The 22,856-nt window shown below is 41.8% G+C and overlaps 1 protein-coding gene across 27 annotated transcripts in view; it reads left to right on the top strand.

Moving 5' to 3' along the window:
- The window catches only part of ALG8 (ALG8 alpha-1,3-glucosyltransferase), a 39,298-nt gene extending 18,332 nt beyond the window's left edge, over positions 1–20,966 (top strand). For 9 of the 27 annotated variants that reach the window (XM_055283064.2, XM_055283065.2, XM_063641422.1 and 6 more), the window contains 10 exons: positions 833–942; positions 2,754–2,821; positions 7,587–7,713; positions 7,992–8,095; positions 9,231–9,351; positions 12,395–12,534; positions 14,988–15,127; positions 17,482–17,579; positions 17,846–17,918; positions 20,717–20,966. In XM_055283064.2, coding sequence (XP_055139039.1) covers positions 833–942; positions 2,754–2,821; positions 7,587–7,713; positions 7,992–8,095; positions 9,231–9,351; positions 12,395–12,534; positions 14,988–15,127; positions 17,482–17,579; positions 17,846–17,918; positions 20,717–20,948 — 1,213 coding nt within the window. In that variant the 3' untranslated portion in view covers positions 20,949–20,966. Of the gene's footprint in view, positions 1–832; positions 943–2,753; positions 2,822–7,181; positions 7,275–7,586; positions 7,714–7,991; positions 8,096–9,230; positions 9,352–12,394; positions 12,535–14,169; positions 14,242–14,987; positions 15,128–17,481; positions 17,580–17,845; positions 17,919–18,959; positions 19,210–20,716 lie in introns of those variants that run through there. The other 18 variants (XM_063641431.1, XM_063641427.1, XM_063641440.1 and 15 more) reach the window with 16 other exon arrangements.
- The last annotated feature ends 1,890 nt before the right edge of the window (positions 20,967–22,856 follow it).

Here is a 22,856-nt window from a genome sequence, read left to right as displayed (position 1 = left end):
GGGGTTTACGTGGCTTTTTATTTTTAATTTTGTTAAATGAAGACTTTGTTTTAGATCAGCATAACTTAGAAAAAGACGTAGAACAGGCCCCGAGGTCCTTGTTTGTGCTACCACTTTTTCTTTTTTTTTTTTTCCTAGTGACAAGGTCTTACTATGTCGCCCAGGCTGGCCTCAGACTCCCAAGCTCAAGTGGTCCTCTCACTTCAGCCTCCTGAGTAGCCAGGCACCTGCCACCCTGCTCGGCTTGCTGTGACCTTTTTAAGAAATCAAGAATGGGCCGGGCGCGGTGGCTCACGCCTGTAATCCCAGCACTTTGGGAGGCCGAGGCGGGCGGATCAGGAGGTCAGGAGATCGAGACCATCCTGGCTAACACAGTGAAACCCCGTCTCTACTAAAAATACAAAAAATTAGCCAGGCGAGGTGGCGGGCTCCTGTAGTCCCAGCTACTCGGGAGGCTGAGGCAGGAGAATGGCGTGAACCCCGGGGGGCGGAGCCTGCAGTGAGCCGAGATCGCGCCACTGCACTCCAGCCTGGGTGACAGAGCGAGACTCCGTCTCAAAAAAAAAAAAAAAAAAGAAATCAAGAATGGCATGGACTTTGGTATGCCAGGGCAAGAGGATCGCTTGAGCCCAGGAGTTCGAGATCAGCCTGGGCAACATAGTGATACCCCATCCCTTCTAAAAAAAATAAAAATTGGAAAAAAAAAAAAACCAAAAAAAGAATGGCATGTAGTCTGTCAGGAATGACTAAGGTATCATAGTTTACTCTGCAGAAGTGATGTTCCAATGAAGATCAAAGTTGTTTCTGTTGCTTTCCTAATGTTTCAATGTAGGTGCTGTAAATGCATTGATGGAAAAAAAGTGGGTAAAGAACTTACAGAAAAGCCAAAATTTATTCTATCGGTATTACTTCTGTGGAACTTCGGGTTATTAATTGTGGACCGTATCCTTGATATTCTATGTACTACTCCCTTACTTATTCTGATGTATACTAATACAAGATTAATGTTTTCTATAATAATGATTGGAGATGTGAGCTCCTTCTGAAAATGGGTGTGGGGTGGATTAGTAGGCTCACTTAACTGTGGTCTCTGCCCAACTTCACTGGACTCTGAGGTTAGAGTATTTCATTTCTGAAAAATCAGTGGGATATGTGAGAACCAGCTAAATCATCAGTAAAACAATGTACTGAGATTGTGAACTATTTTTAGATTAATCTGATACATATATATTAAATAGTTTTGTAACACCTTATTCCAAATACCTTTAATTCAAAAAGGCATATCACAGTGTGAGTGTGGGCATGGTCAGGCATTTGTGCTTTTCTACCATCTTGGCTTACCACATATTAAAAGGCAAAGTTTTTAAATTCAAGGCTTCTGAATGCAATTAAAATCCTTGTAATGGCAGCTAATAGTTGCAATTTTCATAAAGGTAGCCTGGTGTGGAGGAAAGCACCCAGACTCTGGTTTTAGTGTAACCTGGACCCAAATCTTAGTTGCCATTAGCAGCTTTAGAACCATGAGTAAATGAATGTCTCTGAGGCTTAATTTCTTAATCTCTAAAGTATCTCTAAAAAGGATAATTCTAAATACCTCACAGCTTCATTGTGAGGCTTAATACATAAGATTGTGTATGTCCTATAAACAACGCAATGCTGCATGCTGGTGGCCTTAGTAGCAGTTAGGTCCCTTCCTTTCTCATCCCTAATTCTAAAAAACAAATAAAAAACTTCTTGCCCCTTAACTGCCAGGCCTTTAAGGTAGAAAAGGTAGGAAAAACCTGAGAAAGTTTTTCTTCTTAAACATAAATTTGTTTTTAAAACAAATTTATATATTTTAAATTATCTAGTCTAAGATGTCATTAAACATAAGTTTCTTTCCTTTTCTTTTTTTTTTAATTTGAGACAGTCTTGCTCTGTCACCCAGACTGGAGTGCAGTGGCACAATCTCAGCTCACTGCAATGTCTGCCTCTTGGGTTCAAGTGATTCTCGTGCTTCAGCCTCCCAAGTAGCTGGGACTATAGGTGTGTGCCACCATATCTGACTAAGTTTTGTATTTTTGGTGGAGACAGAGGTTTGCCATGTTAGCCAGGCTGGTCTTGAACGCCTGGTCCCAAGTAATCTGCCCATGTCAGCCTCCCAGAGTGCTGGGATTACGGGTGTGAGCCACCACACCCCCAAATGTAAGTTTCAATTAAAGATTTGACTATGGTGTTTGCTTCGGCAAAATTGGAATGATACAGGGATTAGCAAAAATAAAAATATGTGTTTTGGCCGGGTGTAGTGGCTGACGCCTGTAATCCCAGTACTTTGGGAGTCCAAGGTTGGGGAATCATGAGGTCAGGAGTTCAAAACCAGCCTGGCCAACATAGTGAAACCCCGTCTCTACTAAAAATACAAAAAAATTAGCTGGGTGTGGTGGTATGCGCCTGTAGTCCCAGCTACTTGGGAGGCTGAGGCATGAGAATCGCTTGGACCCAGGAGGCAGAGGCTGCAGTGAGCTAAGACTGCGCCATTGCACTCCAGCCTGGATGACAGATTGAGACTCTATCTAAAAAAAAAAAAAAATGTATTTTAAAAAAAGATTTGAATCTGTTTATAGAAAACAAATTTACGAGCAGTCCACATTAGTAGTAGTATTTTTTGTCTTTAATTTTGCTATTAAAGCATTTGGAATTTCTATACTCCATCAGCTGGTATAGTTCGTTATGAATTTGGTGTCCTCTGTTGTCTTTCCTTGACCTAAGTCCAGATATTCATTTTCAGTACAATGGCTTTTTATTTGGATTAATGCTACTCTCCATTGCACGATTATTTCAGGTAAACATAATTGTTTAATTAGATTTTTTCCCTTTTAGATTAGTTTTTAGATTGTAAAGGGAACAGTGTAGTGGGTGATGGGTAAATTTATTTGACTGTTTTGAGTTGCCAAGTGCGATAGACACTTTTATTGGGTATTTCTCACAAATTCCATCTTCTCTTTTGACCATAATTTTCTTCATTTAACAGATGAGACAATTATACTCCAAAAGCTTGTTAGCATGCGGCAGGCCTGAATTAAATTGAGTTTTTGTTTGTTTGTGTTTTGAGACAGTCTCACTCTGTCACCCAGACTGGAGCACAGTGGCGCAATCTCAGCTCACTGCAACCTCTGCCTCTTGGGTTCAAGCCTCATGAGTAGCTGGGATTACAGGTGCACACTACCACACCTGGCTAATTTTTGCTTTTTTAGCAGAGACAGGGTCTTGCCATGTTGGCCGGAACTCCTGACCTCAAGTGATCCTCCTGCCTTGGCCTCCCAAAGTGCTAGAATTATAGGCATGAGCCCCTGTGGCTGCCCTAAATTACATTTTCTTTCTTTTCTTTCTTTTTTTTTTTTTTTTTGAGAATGAATCTCGCTCTATCGCCCAGGCTGGAGTGCGGTGGCACGATCTCAGCTCACTGCAACCTCTTCCTCCCAGGTTCAAGCAATTCTTGTGCCTCAGCCTCCCAAGTGGCTGGGATTACAGGCACCCACCACCATGCCCAGCTAATTTTTGTATTCTTATTAGAGATAGGGTTTCACCATGTTGGGCAGGCTGGTCTCAAACTCCTGACCTCAAGTGATCCGCCCGCCTCAGCCTCCCAAAGTGCTGGAATTACAGGAATGAGCCACCGCACCCAGCCCCTAAATTACATTTTGCCTGGTTGGGATAATTTATGTACGAATGAAGTCTCTAGCAGCAGTCTTTACAATATAATAACTATGATGGTGATACTTTAATGTAATAGAAGGGGATTTGGAATCAGAAGAACTGTTTGTAATCCTGACTGATGTTAATGAGCTATGCAACTCAGGGCTTACTCGAATACATGGCTACTAAGATTACATACATTCCATGTATTTTTTTCCTTTTTTTTTTTTTTTTCAGACGGAGTCTCGCCCTGTCTCCCAGGCTGCAGTGTGGTGGCGCGATCTTGGCTCACTGCAAGCTCCGCCCCCTGGGTTCACGCCATTCTCCCGCCTCAGCCTCCCGAGTAGCTGGGACTACAGGCGCCTGCCACCACGCCCAGCTAATTTTTTGTATTTTTAGTAGAGATGGGGTTTCACCATTCACAGGATGGTCTCGATCTCCTGACCTCGTGATCCTCCTGCCTCGGCCTCCCAAAGTGCTGGGATTACAGGCGTGAGCCACCGCGCCCGGCCTTTTTTTTTTCTTAAGAGTTGGAGTCTTGCTCTGTCACCCAGGCTGGAGTGCACTGGCGCAATCATGGCTCAATGCCTCTTCAAACTCCTGGGCTCAAGCAATTCTCTCACCTCAGCCTCTTGAGTAGCTAGAACTACAGGTGCACGCCACCATACCTGGCTAATTTTTTTTTTTTTTTTTTTGTAGAGAAGGGGGTTTCACTATGTTGTCCAGGCTGGTCTTAAACTCCTGAACACAAGTGATCCTTCCCATTCTGGCCTCCCAAAGTGCTGGGATTAGAGGCAGGTCTTGAACTCCTGGCCTTGAACAATCCTCCTACCTCTGCTTCCTGAGTCTATGGGATTACAGATGTGTGCCACCACACCTGGCTTACATATATCTTATTGAGTAAACTTCAGAACCATTCTGTGAAGTTGTTAGAATTATTATTCCTCCTATAGAGGAGGAAATCAGAAATTCAGATTTTGGGGCCATCCCTTTGTACATGGAATCAAAGTCTCTGGGAATGGGGCTTAAGACTCTCTAAGGAATTTTGATACACCATCAGGCTTGAGAACCATTAACTGAAGGCAAGTTATTTAACCCTCCTAGCCTCATTTTCCCCATAAAATGAAATTTACCACTACATTCTTGGTTGTAAAATGGGGCTACTTACCTCACAGGGACATTGGAAAGATCAAATTTGATAATCTAAAGTTCTTTGTTAACTATAAATGTCTGGATAAACTTTTCTCTTTTAACCATAAAAAGCTACATAGTAATTAGAATATAATTGGTGTTCAATGAATATTTGTTGGATGCTTATTGAACAAATAAAATTTGACTATGGAATCAGCTAGACCTTATGCAGATCTTAAGTAAGTTATAAAATTGAAGAGATACCTGGAAGCATTCCCACTCTTTTTTGTTATTACTCCTAAAGCTACCTATTCTAGACCGCACCTGATGAGAGAAGGAACCTGGCCTTTCATGGTCCCTGTGGCAGTTTCCCCTGCAGAACATCAGGACTGTTATCTCATTTAATCCTTCTGAAATTCCTGTGAGGTAGACAGATTTCAGACTTTCTTTTTTTTTTGGAGACAATGTCATGCTGTGTCACCCAGGCTGGAAAATGCAGTGGTGCAGTCACAGCACACTGTAACCTCAATCTCCTGGGCTCAAACAGTCCTCCTGCCTCAGCCTCCAGTTAGCTGGGACCACAGGTGTACACCACTACGCCCAGCTAATTTTTTGTATTTTTAGTAGAGACGGGGTTTCACCATGTTAGCCAGGATGGTCTCGATTTCCTGACTTCGTGATCCACCCACCTCAGCCTCCCAAAGTGCTGGGATTGGAGGCGTCAGCCACTGCACTCAGCCAAATTCTTACTATAACGTCGTAGTTATAGTAAGCTCGTTTTGTTTTGTTTTGTTCTGTTTTGTTTTTTTTGTTTTTTTTTTTTTTTGAGATAGCGTCTTGCATTGTCGCCCAGGCTGGAGTGCAGTGGCGTGATCTCAGCTCACTGCAACCTCCACCTCACGTGATTCTCCTGTCTCAGCCTCCCGAGTAGCTGGGATTACAGGCACCCACCACCATGCCCGGCTAATTTTTTGTATTTTTAGTAGAGACAGGGTTTCACTATGTTGGCCAGGCTGGTCTCAAACTCCTGACCTCAAGTGATCCACCCGCCTTGGCCTCCCAAAGTGCTGGGATTGCAGGCATGAGCCACCACGCCTGGCCATTGTTTGTTCTTTTTACATCAGAATACCTTTAGTTTTCCTAAGTAGTGTTAGGATCAAGTGCAGTGACTGGTGCCTTCAGCCTGATAGTGCTATATAAGTTACCTAATCTACAATATAAAATGTAATTGATATTTTTGGTAGCATAGCATCCTATATATTTGTTCATGTTCTCATTCCCAGCCCTTCTTTGGAAATCAACTCCAGCTATTCTGAAACTGAGGGGTGACGGTAATTTAATTCTCTGGGCTCTAATTCCTAAGGGAGAATTTGCAGTATGTTATTACTGATGACATGTAGGATATGATCTCAGCATAAGGCTTAGTACGTGATAAATCTTTGTTGGAATAATGAATTTATGAACACATTAGACTCAGTATAAAAGCTAGCTGGGCTGGTCGCAGTGGCTCATGCCTGTAATCCCAGTACTTTGGGAGGCTGAGACAGGTGGATCAGTTGAGGCCAGGAGTTTGAGACCAGCCTGGCCAACATGGTGAAACCCCGTCTCTACTAAAAATACAAAAACATTAGCCAGGCGTGGTGGTGGGCACTTGTAATCCCACCTACTTGGGAGGCTGAGGCAGGAGAATTACTTGAACCTGGGAAGTGGAGGTTGCAGTAAGACGAGACCGTGCCATTGCACTCCAGCCTGGGCAACAAGAACAAAACTCCGTCTCAAAAAAAAAGCTAGCTGGAATCACTTGCCTATGTTTTTCTTATACTGGTTATAGAATATTTACCTTGGGCCAGGCATGGCGGTTCACGCCTGTAATCCCAGCACTCTGGGAGGCCAAGGCAGGTGGATCACCTGAGGTCAGGAGTTTGAGACCAGCCTGGCCAACATGGTGAAACCCTGTCTCTACTAAAAAATACAAAAATTAGCTGGGTGTGTTGGCACACGCCTGTAGTCCCAGCTACTCGAGAGGCTGAAACAGGAGAATTGCTTGAATCGAGGAGGCGGAGGCTGCAGTGAGTCAGGATTGTGCCACTGCACTTCAGCCTGGGCAAGACAGAGCGAGGCTCCATCTCAAAAAAAATAAAATAAAAATTTTTAAAAAGTAGGTATTGTTTATTTTTATTATTTATTTATTCATTTTGGAGACAGGGTCTCACTCTGTCACCCAAGTTGGAGTGCAGTGGCGTCATCATGGCTCATTGCAGCCTCCACCTCCTGGGCTGAAGCAGATTCTCTCACCTCAGCCTCCAGAGTAGCTGGTGCTACAGGTGCAAGCCATCACGCCTAGCTAACTTTTTTCATTTTTTATTTTTTTGTAGAGACAGGGCCTCCCTATTTTGTCCAGGCTGGTCTTGAACTCCTGGGGTCAAGCAATCCTTCCACGTCGGCTTACCAAAGTGCTGGGATTACAGGTGTAAGCCACCACACTCAGCCTAATTTTAGTTTTTTTAATAACCTTTTTGTAGAATAATTTTAGCTTTCCAGAAAAATTGTAGAAATAGTACAGAGAGTTCTATATACCCCTCACCCATTTCCCCCCATTACCACCTTACATAACCATAGTACATTCATCAAGACTAAGAAAGCAATATTGATGCATTTGAATTTCACCCGTTTTTCCTTTAATGTCCTTTTTCTGTTCCAGGATTCAATCCAGGATACCACATTATTGCATTTCATTTACCCTGAATTTTAAAGTGATATTTCCCTTTTAAATCTCCTAGAAAAGGCATATGGAAGGAGCATTTCTCTTTGCTGTTCTCCTACATTTCAAGCATATCTACCTCTATGTAGCACCAGCTTATGGTGTATATCTGCTGCGATCCTACTGTTTCACTGCAAATAAACCAGGCAAGTTTTGGTAATAATAGCAAAAACATTTTCGATTTTTTTCCTTAACTGTGTTGACTTGGTGGCTTGCTTGATAAGAAGGTTTTATGAAGCACAGCAGATATCTCAGCTGCTGATCCTGTAAGCCCTTTACCCATTCTTGCTTTTCTATGCTCTTGCCATATCATGAATAGATTGATGTACTATTGTGGGATATTTCTAGTTTTAGCACATGATATAGGTTATGGTTAACGTTCCTTTCCATCTTCCTGGTTACTGATAATGTTCCATTTCTGTAGATGGGTCTATTCGATGGAAGAGTTTCAGCTTTGTTCGTGTTATTTCCCTGGGACTGGTTGTTTTCGTAGTTTCTGCTCTTTCATTGGGTCCTTTCCTGGCCTTGGTAAGCCTTTTTTTTTTTTTTTAATTAATACATGTTCTTTGTTGGTGTTTAGAAAACATAATAAAGCCAGGAATATGTAAAATAAGTAAAAGCTACGTTTTTCTTACTCCTTACCCAATGTGACTCCCCAAAGATAGGGCAGTATTCCTTTTTTTTTTTTTTTTTTTTTTAAGGTGGAGTCTCGCTCTGTCACCCAGGCTGGAATGCAGTGGCATGATCTTGGCTCACTGCAACCTCCACCTCCCGGATTCAAGCGATTCTCCTGTCTCAGCCTCCTGAGTAGCTGGGATTACAGGCGATGCCACCATGCCTGGCTAATTTTTGTATTTTTAGTAGAGACAGGGTTTCAACATGTTGGTCAGGCTGGTCTCGAACTCCTGACCTCAGGTGATCCACTTGCCTCAGCCTCCCAAAGTGCTGGGATTAAAGGCGTGAGCCACCACTCTTGGCCCGATAAGGTAGTATTCTTTCAGACATTTTTGTGCACATTCAAATATGTATATATACATATATACACATGTATGTTTAAGTGTACGTTACACATACACAAACACAGAATTGATCTTCATTATTTGTGTATTCTGTACTTGTAAGTTTACCTACTTGATAAAATGTATTTGTAACAAAATCAATAATTTTGCAGTCTTACATGGACAGCAAACATTCTAAAGTGCATAGAATTTAACAGATGTTCAGATGTTTTCTTTCTTCCTCTTCTTCCCCGCCCTGAAATCAACTAATTAATTTTAATTCTTACTAAAACTGAAATGCGTCACATCTTTTGTAGTCTTCCCAGCTCTCCCCTTCATCCTAGTAGACATGGATAAGCTGCAGTCTGTGTTCTGCTTTGTAGCTTGTAAATTCTTTTATTATTATACTTATAATAGTATGGACTGGTATTCAAAGTATTTTTATGTATATTGTCCCACTGAACAGTGGACAAAGTGAGACCAAAAGAAGGTTCTGTGAACTTACATTGTGGTGAGCATATAACCACTTACTTGAAGGAATAGAGACTAGAACCCTGACCCCATAACTTTCTACACACTATACCATAGAGAGTTCCGTAGTTCTCTTTTTGAATTTGAAAAAAGATTGATGACTGTTTAATCAGTTTCATTTCTCTTTTCAACAGAATCAGCTGCCTCAAGTTTTTTCCCGACTCTTTCCTTTCAAGAGGGGCCTCTGTCATGCATATTGGGCTCCAAACTTCTGGGCTTTGTACAATGCTTTGGACAAAGTGCTGTCTGTCATCGGTATGGTAGCGAGCACTTTTTACTCCGACTCTGAATATTGAAAGGACTCGGCACATGGAGAAATGGAAAAACCTTTGTGTTTTGAATGTGGCTGAATTGTTTGTTCTCCAGTCCTGCATTTCAGCTTTCAGGATGAATGGGGGGAGCAGTTCTTGGGACTGAGGCTTTAGTGCAGTAAACAGACTGTTTTCCTTATAAAAGCTCCTTGTGGTAATGAGGTTATTGATCCTTTCCTGGGGAAAAAATAAAATATGTAGACACTCTATAAAGGTAATTTTTGCCTTAATTAAAAAATTATTCGGCAGCAGCAGTTAACCCTGCTTTTTTCCCCCCTTCTCACCATTCCTATTCAAACCCCTACTTATTTTTAGAGACAGAGTCTCATGGTCACCCAGGATGGAGTGCAATGGTGTTGACAGCATAGTGCACTGCAGCCTTAAATTCCTGGGCTCAAACAATCCTCTTGTCTCAGCCCCCTGAGTTGCTGGGACCACAGGTGCATACCACCACACCTGGCTGATTTTAAATTTTTGTTTTTTAGAGATGAGGGTCTCACTATTTTGTCCAGAATGGGATCAAACTTCTAGTCTCAAATGATCCTCCCACCTTGGCTTCCCAAAGTGCTGGGATTACCAGCACAAGCCACCATGCCTGGCCCACCCCATTTTTTAACCTAAACATACGAGAAACAAGAAAGAAGAATATGTAAGTTGTGACTCTGGGTATTAAACCAGTAAGGAAAATAACCCTGCATTTTAACATGAGATGAGAAGAAATCAAAAACCCAGGCTATGGTTTTTAAAATTGGGTTGTAATGAAACATAAGTTATGCTTTGAGATGGTTCTACTAAAAATAACTCACTCTGGATAACACAGTCTCTCATTTGTGAATACAATCTAGCTTGGTGGGAAAATGGCATGATCAAGAGTGGTGGTCAGCAAACTTTTTCTGTAACTGGCCAGATAATATTTTAAGCTATGCAGGCCACACACAGTGTGTGTGTGTATGTGTGTCTGTGTCTGCACAGATTTGTTTAAAACCTTATAAAAGTAAAAACCATTCATAGCTTCAGTGCTGTGCAAAAACGGCACAGACTACATTTGGCTGTTGGGCTATAGTTTGTGGACTCCAGATCTAGAGTCTGATGACTTGGTTTCGAGGCTCACCTGCGTAAATTGCTATTGCAATGTGTGGCATTGACAAGTCATTTGCTTCCTTTCGTCTTACTTTCCTCACAATACGAAAGGCATACTAGTACTTTACCTGTACCTATACAGTGTGTTGTGGGGAACAGAAGCAAAATTTAAAAAGTACTAGGTTACCAGTAGCAGAGACTTTGGAGCCAGACAAACCTGAGTTCAGTTTTACCACCTATTAGTTGTGTGACGTTGGGCAGGTTACTCCATCTCTGTACCTCAGGGGGCTAAAAATAGTAAGTGCAGAGCCCTGGGCACATGATAAGACGCTCCATGCATGGTGGCCACTATTGCTGTTTTTGATAAGTACTTGGAGGAAATCATACACTGCCTATGTGATGACTTATACATTGTGTCACCGTGTTGCTCACTGTGAATCTAGCCTTGATGTACATGGCATTCTTACAGAGTAATTCCTAACATTCATATTTCAAAAAAAGCTTTAAACAGGCAGCATAGTATGAGGTACAAGGGCCAGTTGCCTTGTCTGAGTCAGGAAGCTGTACTGTACCCTCACTTGTATGTTTGTCTCTTTGAAGATGTTTTACATGGAAAGTCAGTGTCAGTTAGAGAACTTTGTTTTAGGGAGATAGTTATTAGCTGTAAGAGAATCAGCAGGCCAAGGGGGAAAGGGGAAGAGGTTAGTAAGTAGAAAATATTTTGGTACATCTTTCCCACATTGTACTCATTTTCACTGGCATTTGACAGGCCCTATAGGTGCTCAGACTGTCCTTGACTGTCCTATTATCCAGAGCTTGTTGGGGCTTGGATTGTCATTCTCTGAATTGATTTATGTAATAGCCAAGTATTTATTGAACTCCTTTGTACTGGGGATAGAAATGAACTCATCATCATTCCTGCCTTCAAGGAATACAGTATAGTAGAGGAAATAAGCACATAAACAAGTGCAGTGCCTTGTGGTGAGCACTGTTAGAGTGAGCTCACTCAGCTGGGCACGTTGGCTCAGGCCTGTAATCCTAGCACTTTGGGAGGCTGAGATGGGTGGATCACCTGAAGTCAGGAGTTCGAGACCAGCCTGGCCAACATGGTGACACCCTGTCTCTACTAAAAATACAAAAACTAGCCGGGCATGGTGGCGCATGCCTGTAATCCCAGTTAATGGGGAGGCTGAGGCAGGAGAATCACTGGAACCTGGGAGGCAGAGGCTGCAGTGAGCTGAGATCGCGCCACTGCATTCCAGCCTCTGTCTCTGGGCGACAGAGTAAGACTCCATCTCAAAAAAAAAAAAGTGAGCTCACAAGAAAATCAGTTCTGCTTATTGATTTAGGAGCTTTCTCAGGTGATTGAATTAGAAGTTAATTTGGCAAAGGGAGTTGCCTGAGCAGAGGGACACAGGTGTTGAGAGTGGTATATTGAGGACCCACGGTTATTTCATTGTGGCCAAGCCTCATTTAACAAAGTAGAGATGAGATTGGACAGGTGGGAAGGGGCGACGAGATCATGGAAGACACTGGATACTATGTTTAGGAATACAGGGTTTCTCCTATAGGAGATGAAGGATTCAGAGCTCCTTCATGACATGCTCAGACTGTTCTAGAAGCTTGCTTTCAGAAGTGAGAGCAGATTACCATTTGTGCTGCCTGCTGGCAAGTTTCCTATAAGCTGCACAAATTCCCTGTTCCAATGCAAAGAGCTGCTTTATATATTATAATCTTAAGACCAGAGGCATTTTGGGTAGAATAGTATAGGATTAAATTCATGAAATCTTAGCCTTTAAGCAGCAGTAAGATTTAGTAGCTTACTTTTTATTCCTCAAGGAATTGATTGTTAATATATGGTATCTTGCTGATAAAGATAAAAATAAAACAAAATGTCTGTTTAATAGGTTTGAAATTGAAATTTCTTGATCCCAACAATATTCCCAAGGCCTCAATGACAAGTGGTTTGGTTCAGCAGTTCCAGCACACTGTCCTTCCCTCAGTGACTCCCTTGGCAACTCTCATCTGCACACTGATTGCCATATTGGTAAGAACTCAACAGATGGTGCTCATTTCTTGAGTTTTCTCTGTTTTTCTTTTGTCTGGCTGATTAAATTTCAACTTTCTAGCTCTTCCAACTGTAGAATAAATTTCATGCCTGTAATCCTTCTGCAGATTGAAGCATTTGCTAGCAATTCTTAGGGTAACTTTGAATACCATGAGGAAGGATTACCAGTAAAGCCTTTGTGAGAGATTCTTGCCAGTGGCTGTTAGACCATCTGTTCACCCTGGGGGAAGGGAAAAAGAAAAGCCCAGGGAGGAAGAGGCATGGATCATGCTGCGGAGAAAGAAGGAAATGTTTGTGGCAGGGACATCCAGATTTGGTTTGTTTTTCTCATCCTTAGCTAAATCATCAAAATTCCAAATGTATCTGCACGGCGTGGATGTTTTGTCTTGATGGTGATAGTGAGTTGAGAGAGTCGACAAAGGCTTTTTGAGCCTAAGATGAGCCTAATACGAGTAAGATGCTGTTAGAGGCCTCATTCTAAGTACTTTAGAAACTTTAATTTCTAAAATTTCATTAGTGATTGCAGTGACCTCAATTTCATGGTATAATTTTAGTAGAATTCAGTATAAACAACTCAATCCTATCGATAATTACACTCATCTTTAATTTTGGTTTCTGAATGTTTCAAACCTGCTAGCAACCACCTGACTCCACTTAATTACATGACAGTACAGGTATGTAGATCATTAAGCTCTGTTGGGCTGTTTGTTCACATATTTTAATTGAGGTAAAACGTTTTTCCTAAAATTTTAGCCTTATGAGGTACATATAGTTTCTATGGCCTTCTAGCCAATAAAACTAGGTATTTATTAATATGGTAAATCTAATTTATTGGCTCAAAAGCATCTATGGACTTCCGTAGTTTGACCTATTAGGTTCATTAATAAGTGAACTATTAGTAAACTAATTATGAAGATGTAATAAGTTATTAGACTGTATATCCCAGAACTTAATTATTAATTTTGATAGTATAATTTTTTTTTTTTTTTGAGACAGAGTCTCACTCTGTTATCCAGGCTGGAGTGCAGTGGTGATTCTCCTGCCTCAGCCTCCTGAGTAGCTGGGATTACAGGCGCCTGCCACCGCACCTGGCTAATTTTTTTTGCAGTTTTTTTGTTTTTTGAGACAGAGTCTTGCTCTGTTGCCAGGCTAGAGTGTCGTGGTACGATCTCAGCTCACTGCAACCCCCACCTCCTGGGTTCAAGCGGTTCCCCTGCTTCAGCCTCCTGAGTAGCTGGAACTACAGGCATGCATCACCACGCCTAGCTAATTTTTTTTGTATTTTAGTAGAGACAGGGTTTTACCATGTTGGCCAGGATGGTCTTGATCTCCTGACCTCGTGATCCGCCCACCTCAGCCTCCCAAAGTGCTGGGATTGTAGGCCTGAGCCACCACACCCGGCCTTTTTTGTAGTTTTTAGTAGAGATGGGGTTTCACCATCTTGGCCAGGCTGGTCTTGAACTCCTGAGCTTGTGATCGACTCTCATCAGCCTCCCAAAGTTCTGGGATTACAGGCGTGAGTCACTGTGCCTGGCCAATTTTTTTTTTTTTTTTTTTTTTTTGAGTCAAGTCTCGCTCTGTCACCTAGGCTGGAGTGCAGTGGCGCAATTTCAGCTCACCGCAACCTCTGCCTCCTGGGTTCAAGCAATTCTCCTGCCTCAGCCTCCAGAGTACCTGGGAATACAGGTATGTACCACCACGCCCAGCTAATTTTTTTTGTATTTTTAGTAGAGATGGGGTTTCACTATGTTGGTCAGGCTGTTCTTGAACTCCTAACCTCAAGTGATCTGCCTGCCTTGGCCTCCCAAAGTGCTGGGATTATAGGCATGAGCCACCATGCCCAGCCAGTAGAATTAATTTTAATGAGTTAAATATATACATCAAGGCCAGGCGCGGTGGCTCAAACCTGTAATCCCAGCACTTTGGGAGGCCAAGGCGGGCAGATCACAAGGTCAGGATTTCGAGACCAGCCTGGCCAACATGGTGAAACCCTGTCTCTATTAAAAATACAAAAATTAGCTGGGCGTGGTGGGCAGGCACCTGTAATCCCAGCTACTCAGGAGGCTGAGGCAGGAAAATCGCTTGAACCCGGGAGGTGGAGGTTGCAGTGAGCCAAGATCGCACCACTGCACTCCAGCCTGGGTGGCAGAGCAAGACTCCATCTCAAAAAAACCAAAAATAATTATATTATATATTTATTTACATATAAAAATATATATATATACACATCAAATGCCAATTTTTTCTGAGTTGTTGCTTTTATGTTAACTTTTGTTAGACTGTGCACAAAGTGATGAATGATTCGGTTTCATGAAGAATTGTTTAAGATCGACTGTCTTTCAGAGATGATGCAAATTGTATTCACCTGAACTCTGTTTCTGTAAAGTCTATTTCAAACGATACTGAAGTTTATCTTTGCCTATTGTTTCTAGCCCTCTATTTTCTGTCTTTGGCTTAAACCCCAAGGGCCCAGAGGCTTTCTCCGATGTCTAACTCTTTGTGCCTTGAGCTCCTTTATGTTTGGGTGGCATGTTCATGAAAAAGCCATACTTCTAGCAATTCTCCCAATGAGGTAAGAAGATAGCTCAGCCAGTGAGCATTTCGGCATATTTCACAGTGATCCTATTTTCTATTTGTTCTGTCCCTTCTTGTCATGTTCACCAGGATAGGCAAAAACAAAGATGTATAGGAACAGATGTCCACTAGGACAGGACAGGGATGTTTAACTTGGGATTCTTGGACCCATGAAGGTATGCAAAAATGCATGTACTATTTCTGTTTCTGTGTTTTTGGAAAGAAGCACTGTGGTGATTAAGTACCATGAAAGCTGGCTTTTAAATCTGATCATTGAGGGGTAGTATGTTATAGAAAAAGCCTGGGCTGGCCGGGCGCAGTAGCTCACGCCTGTAATCCCAGCACTTAGGGAGGCCAAGGCAGGCAGATCACGAGGTCAGGAGATCGAGACCATCCTGGCTAACATGGTGAAACCCCATCTCTACTAAAAATACAAAAAATTAGCCGGGCATAGTGGCACATGCCTGTAGTCCCAGCTACTTGGGAGGCTGAGGCAGGAGAATCGCTTGAACCCGGGAGGAGGAGGTTGCAGTGAGCCGAGATCACGCCACCGCATTCCATTCTGGGTGACTGAGCGAGACTCCGTCTCAAAAATGAAAAAAAGAAAAAACTTGGGCTTTGGCGTCATCCGGTCTGAAAATAAGGTCCCATGGTTCCTTGTTAAGTGTTGTTAGTCAAAGTAAGGATTTAGTCTATTCTGGAATAATATCTGATACTATACTACATTGCAGATTTTCCAGAACTGTTTTTGTTTTGCATTCTTTCTTTTGAGCCTCACAATAATCTTTAAGATAATTGGCCAGGCATAGTGGCTCACATCTGCAATCCCAGTACTTTGGGAGGCTGAAGCGGTGGTTCACTTGATGCCAGGAGTTTGAGATCAGCCTGGCCAACATGGCAAAACCCCATGTCTACTAAAAATACAAAAACTAGCCAGGCATGGTGGTGCATGCCTGTAATCCCAGCTACTTGGGAGGCTGAGGCATGAAGATCTTTTGAACCTGGGAGGTGAAGGTTGCAGTGAGCCAAGATGGCGCCACTGCACTCCAGCCTGGGGCAACAGAGTGAGACCCTGTCTCAAAAAAATTTAAAAAAAAAAGATAGTTAAAATAAATCGGTATTATTCCCTTTTTTTCCTTTCTTTTTTTTTTCTTTTTGGTAGAGACAGGGTCTTGCCCTGTTGCCTAGGCTGGTCTCAAACTACTGGGCTCAAGCAGTCTTCCTACCTCAGCCTCCCAAAGTGCTGGGATTGCAGATGTGAACCAACAAAACAGGCTTATTCCCTGTCTTAACATCTGAAGAATCTAGGGCTCAAAATGTTTGTGACTTGTCCAAAGTCATACAGGTCGCAAGAATTAGAGTTAGGACCTGAATCTTATGATGTTGAATCTATGATCTTTTCACTATGCCATGCTAAAGGAACCATTTTAAATGTAAGTGTCGAATTTAGGCATAGTTGAAACCCAATAGATAGATAAATGGTAATAATAGCCTTTTTCTTGAGATTTTTCTTAAATCTTGAGAAGTCATTTAAGCTCTGAACGTATATTAAGCAAATTTGTCAGGCCAGTATATGGCTTGTCTGGGTTCATTTAGCAGCTTGGAGTTTCCAAATTAAAAAGTAAAGCAAAAACTTTTAATGTCTTTAGTCTGAATTCACACCAAACACCAGCAGGTGAAGGGCATTGTCCAAGAGATGAGCTATAGGGTTGGAAATGAAACTCCCAAGTCCTGTTTCCCTGACTACCACCACTAGGCAGCTCCCAATCCCACAACATTCCTGTCTTTGGAAAAGGCGATTACTCAGGGAAGCAAGATTCTTTTTTTTTTTTTTTTTTTTTTGAGACAGAGTCTTGCTCTGTCGCCTAGGCTGGAGTGCAGTGGCACGATCTTGGCTCACTGCAACCTCTGCCTCCCAGGTTCAAGCGATTCTCCTGCCTCAGCCTCCTGAGTAGCTGGGATTACAAGTACCCACCACCATGCCCGGCTAATTTTTGTATTTTTAGCAGAGACAGGGTTTCACCATGTTGGTCAGGCTGGTCTTGAACTCCTGACCTCAGGTGATCCTCCCGCCTCGGCCTCCCAAAATGCTGGGATTAAAGGCATGAGCCACTGTGCCCGGCCAGAAGCAAGATTCTTTTATGATGCCCCTGATTCAGTTTGATACATGCTATTGATTGCTTAAACTTTCCTACTAAAAAATTAATATTCTTAACTAAATTGAACTTGTGGCAAAATCAGCACGTTCTTTTATGCCTCAGCCAGTTCTAATGTAATAAGAGATGCAGTTTATTTAAGCTATTTGCAAGTGTAATATCAGTTGTTGTTTTAAGAAATTATTTTTATTTTTAGCCTTTTGTCTGTGGGAAAAGCAGGAGACGCTTCAATTTTTCTGATTCTGACCACAACAGGACATTATTCCCTCTTCCCTCTGCTCTTCACTACACCAGGTAAACAGCTTCTTCTGAGAAAGATATTAATACATCTAATGTAAACAACCCTAAAATCTCTTGGAAGGAGAGAGATCATTCATCCTCTTAAATAAAACCTCCAATTTCCTGTAATTCTCAGCATCTCTAGATGTCACAAAAATGTAAAATTAAACTTAAAAAGCATTATTAGCACTATATAGCTGTGTCATTGTGCTTATATTACTTTCAGCATCATGTCTTTCTGTCATCAGCTAAATTGTCTTTTTTTTCTATTCTTTTAACAGAACTTCCCATTAAAATCTTACTCATGTTACTATTCACCATATATAGTGTTTCGTCACTGAAGACTTTATTCAGGTAATCAAAAACAAAAGTTTAAAATTATACTTACTCTTGTGAAATGTTTACACCTAAATGGTCAAATAAGCTTTTTAAATTTTATTTTTAAGTTATAACAGTAATATGACAACATTACAAAAAAAAAATTGGTAAATAGAGGGAGAAATCACTCAATCCCATCACTCAGGCAAGACAACATAGTTTGTGTCTTTAGTTTGGGGGAGTATTTGAGGAGGACTACTTAAATTAAAATCTTATATGAAAACTCAAAAACTGGATGTAAAATATGCTTTATGAATAAAACTATTAAATCCAGATACATATGGAAAAAACTAAAAGACACTATGTACAAATATTTTTTGTTTGTTTTTTTGAGATGGAGTTTTGCTCTTGTTGCCCAGGCTGGAGGGCAATGGTGTGATCTCGTTTCACCACACCCTCCACCTACCAGGTTCAAGCTATTCTCCTGCCTCAGCCTCCCGAGTTACTGGGATTACAGGCATGCGCCACCATGCCCAGCTAATTTTTTTTTTTTTTTTTTTTTTTGGAGACGGGGTTTCACTCTTGTCGCCCAGGCTGAAGTGCAATGGCGCGATCTCCACTCACTGCAACTTCCGCCTCCTGGGTTCAAGCAATTCCCCAGCCTCAGCCTCCTGAGTAGCTGAGATTATAGGCATGCACCACCACCACACCTGGCTAATTTTTTGTGTTTTTAGTAGAGATGGGGTTTCACCATGTTGGCCAGGCTGCTCTCGAGCTCCTGACGTCAGGTGATCCCCCCACCTCGGCCTCCCAAAGTGCTGAGAGTACAGGCGTGAGCTGCCGTGCCCGGCTAATTTCGTATTTTTAGTAGAGACGGGGTTTCTCTATGTTGGTCAGGCTGGTCTTCAACTCCCAGCCTCAGGTGATCTACCCACCTCGGCCTCCCAAAGTGCTGGGATTACAGGCATGAGCCACCGTGCCCGACTATGTACAAATTTTTACTACAGAATTATAGGTGGAAACTTTTTCTCTTCTAAACTGTATGTAATGTTAACTATAATTTTTTTTTTTTTTGAGACGGAGTTTCACTCTTGTTGCCCAGGCTGGAGTGCAATGGCACGATCTCAGCTGACTGAAACCTCCGCCTCCCAGGTTCAAGCGATTCTCCTGCCTCAGCCTCCCTAGTAGCTGGGATTACAAGCATGCACCACCACGCCCAGCTAATTTTGTATTTTTAGTAGAGATGGGTTTCTCCACGTTGGTCAGGCTGGTCTCGAACTCCTGACCTCAGGTGATCTGCCCGCCTCGCCTTCCAAACTGCCGGCATTACAGGTGTGAGCCACCATGCCCGGCCAACTGTAATTTTTTAAAGCTTGCTTATCGTTCATAACTGTGTCCATAAAAAACTTACATAATTAACTATGTTAAAATGCAGTTATAGCCATATGACCCAGCAATTCCACTCCTAGATATATACCCAAAAGAATGGAAAACAGGGACTCAACAGGTACTTGTAAATCAGTATTCATTGTAGCATTATTCATACCAGCTAAAAGATGGAAACAACCCAAATGTCCATCAACAAATACATGATAAAGTGTGATATATACATATAGTGGATTATTCAGCCAAAGAAAGGAATGAAGTTCCAATACATGCTACATGAATGAATCTTGAAAACATGCTAAGTGAAAGAAACCAGACACAATAGAACAAATATCATTCCACTGATAGGAAATTCTAGAATAAACAAACTTATAGAGACAGAAAGTAGATTAGAGGTTGAGGGAACAGGGGGATGGGGAGTTATTGTTAATGGTTCCAGAGTTTCTGTCTGGGGTCATGAAAATATTTTGGAGATGGATAGTGGCGATGGGCGCACATTATCGATCTGCTTAATACCATCGAACTGTATATTTAGAAATGGTTAAACAGATGGCAAATTTTATGTTATATATATTTTACCAAAATAAAAAATATTTTAAAAATCTAGTGAAACCTTGTCTCTACAGAAAATACAAAAATTAGCTGGGCATGGTGGCGGGTGCCTATAATCCCAGCTACTTGGGAGGCTGAGGCAAGAGAATCGCTTGAACCCAGGAGGTGGAGGTTGCAGTGAGCTGAGATTGCACCACTGCACTCCAGCCTGGGTGACAGAGCAAGGCGCCATCTCAAAAAGAAAAAATTTTTTTAATCTTCAATTCTATATTGTTTCCCATGTTCTTATTCCAATGTCACAGCATCCAACCCCTTTACCTCTTTCAAATGCAGAACTAATTCTCTCTGAGCAGCTTGAGCTAAATAACAGCAAAGGTTGACGATGGAGTAAATTTGTATTGAGATAATATAATGTATATAATTACCATTTTTTCTAAATGTGAAACTTATTTTTTATTTTTATTTATTTTTTGAGATAGAGTCTCACTCTGTCGCCCAGGCTGGAGTGTGGTGGTGCCATATCGACTCACTGCAACCCAGTTAAAGCAGTTCTCCTGCCTCAGCCTCCCAAGTAGCTGGGATTACAGGCCTGTGCCACCCTGGTCAGCTAATTTTTGTATTTTTAGTAGAGATGGGGTTTCTCCATGTTGGCCAGGTTAGTCTAGAACTCCTGATCTCAGGTGATCCAACTGCCTTGGCCTCCCAAAGTGCTGGGATTACAGGCATGAGCCTCTGCACTTGGCCCTAAATGTGAAATTTAATATACTCTTGACTCTGGCCTTGGCTATAATAATTGACAGCAAGACAGTGCAGATGGGGAAGCTTTAGCTAGGAAATGTTTGCTAAACCAGGACGACTCATCTAAAATCAGACTTTTCTCTCCTTTTTTCCTTCAGAAAAGAAAAACCTCTTTTTAATTGGATGGAAACTTTCTACCTGCTTGGCCTGGGGCCTCTGGAAGTCTGCTGTGAATTTGTATTCCCTTTCACCTCCTGGAAGGTGAAGTACCCCTTCATCCCTTTGTTACTAACCTCAGTGTATTGTGCAGTAGGCATCACATATGCTTGGTTCAAACTGTATGTTTCAATATTGATTGACCCTCCTATTGGCAAGACAAAGAAACAATGAATAAAGGAACTGCTTAGATGTGTGCCAAGCAATTATTTCATGGGAAATTAACCAGAACTTGAAGGAAGTTGCCAGTGGCATCAGCCATTTGTTTCAGTGGAACTGTTTAGAGCACCATTCTTCCACACTTGGTCTTGCCCAGCCTAGCAACCGGATTGTCACCATGGTGAGAAGCCACTGGCCCTCCATAAGCACTGAAACACATCTGAAAAAAAATCTCACCTTTCCCTATTAAAATTATCTGAGATCATTCAGACTGCTGTGCTTGCTCAAGCCAAACAGGGAGTCTGATTAACCACATAATTATTTGTAGCCTATGCTAACCATTGTGAGGATATAAAGCATAATTAGAATCCTGTGCTAAGGAAATATAAATGAAATGCCATTTTGTGTACACAAAAAAACTTCTGGATCGTTACCAGCTCCTACATTTTCCTCTTGGCATGTACACAGGCAGATGGTGTACTGTCCCCATTCTGTACACCTTGTTCCAGATTTTTTTTCTTTGAAATTATACAGTGACAATACTCACAAAGCCAAGAGGAGTAGTTAAGGTACTGGTTTGGCCAGGCAGCAGAAACTACAAACCACAGCTACTTTACATTGATTTAAGGATATCTCGTGCAGCTCATTTATTCTAACAGCAAGCACTGCAGTTTTTATAAGGCGGCCACTTAAACCTTTCATCATTTGCAGGAACTGAAGTGGTTTTTGCAGTCTGGTTCTTATCCTTTTCCTTCCTAAAGAGTACTTCATATACGCTTTTTATCCAGGGCCCCAATTTGCGTAATATCTGCCGCACATTCAGATTCAGCCAACATTTATCTAGCCAACAGTAGGAACTTTCACACATTTTACTTTATTTTTCAGCCCTCAGGCAGAATTCGTACGTTTTATTTACCCATTATCCCCTAAGATCAGAGAGACTCCAAGGTCATTGGCATTCTGAGATGGAATCCAGCTATTTCATCTCTTCCATCTACTCCATTTTCTAAGACTTATTTTGGGTCTGTTATTGCAGAGACAAAGATGAGGATCTTGCCAAAGGGGGAGGGAAGCGTAGCCCCTCTAACCTGTTTTCCTCCCCACAGTCTCTCTTCCACCCTGTGTTCCAACTGACCTAACAACTTCAAACTCCCCGTGTGCCATGCTGTCTTGTACCTCTGTTCCCTTTCATTTATGCTGCTTCCTCTCCTCTCTGCTGACTTTTCTACCCTGTCATCTGATTATATGAACCTCTTCAAGATTCAGCTTAACTGCTGCCATGTCTATGAATATAAAGGCAGAATGGTGTAGTGATTAAGAGTAGGGGCCTTAAAGTCGTATGGCCTGGTTGTAAATATTGCCTCCATCATTTTTTTTTTAATCTGTAGGCAGGTTATTTAACCATCTTTTATCTGAATGTTCTCATCTCTAAAATGATTACATAAAAGATTTAGAACACTGCCTGATGCATTTTAAGTGCTCGGTCAATAGCATTGCTATTTATGTGAATCTTTTCCTGTCCCTCTACCTTCTTCCCTCCTCCCCCAGAATTGAGCTGATACCATTAACTGCTGTAATACTGTATTATGCTTGTTTACTTCTTTTCCCCAGGAGACTAGCAGTTTGAGCACAGAAGACCACACTTGTCTTCATAGCCCCAGTTTTTAGCACAGTTGAATGAATGAATGAAGCACACCAAACAAGCCATGATTAAAACCTAAATGTTTTACTAGTACAAGCATTAACACAAAGGACCAGTGTAGTTCCTCACGTCTTTGCTGTTGTCCAAGCCAAAAAAAAAAAAAAAAAAGTAGAAGATGAATTTGGATGCATTTCAACGTGACCAAATTTACTTTGTTGGTTGTTATTGTGAAAGTGATGTGATGTCAGAATGGGAAGAGCTCATCTAGTGTAGGGATTTCC

The sequence above is a fragment of the Symphalangus syndactylus genome, chromosome 6 (genome assembly GCF_028878055.3).
Source record: "Symphalangus syndactylus isolate Jambi chromosome 6, NHGRI_mSymSyn1-v2.1_pri, whole genome shotgun sequence".
NCBI lineage: Eukaryota > Metazoa > Chordata > Mammalia > Primates > Hylobatidae > Symphalangus > Symphalangus syndactylus.
This window is presented reverse-complemented; position numbering and strand designations above follow the sequence as displayed.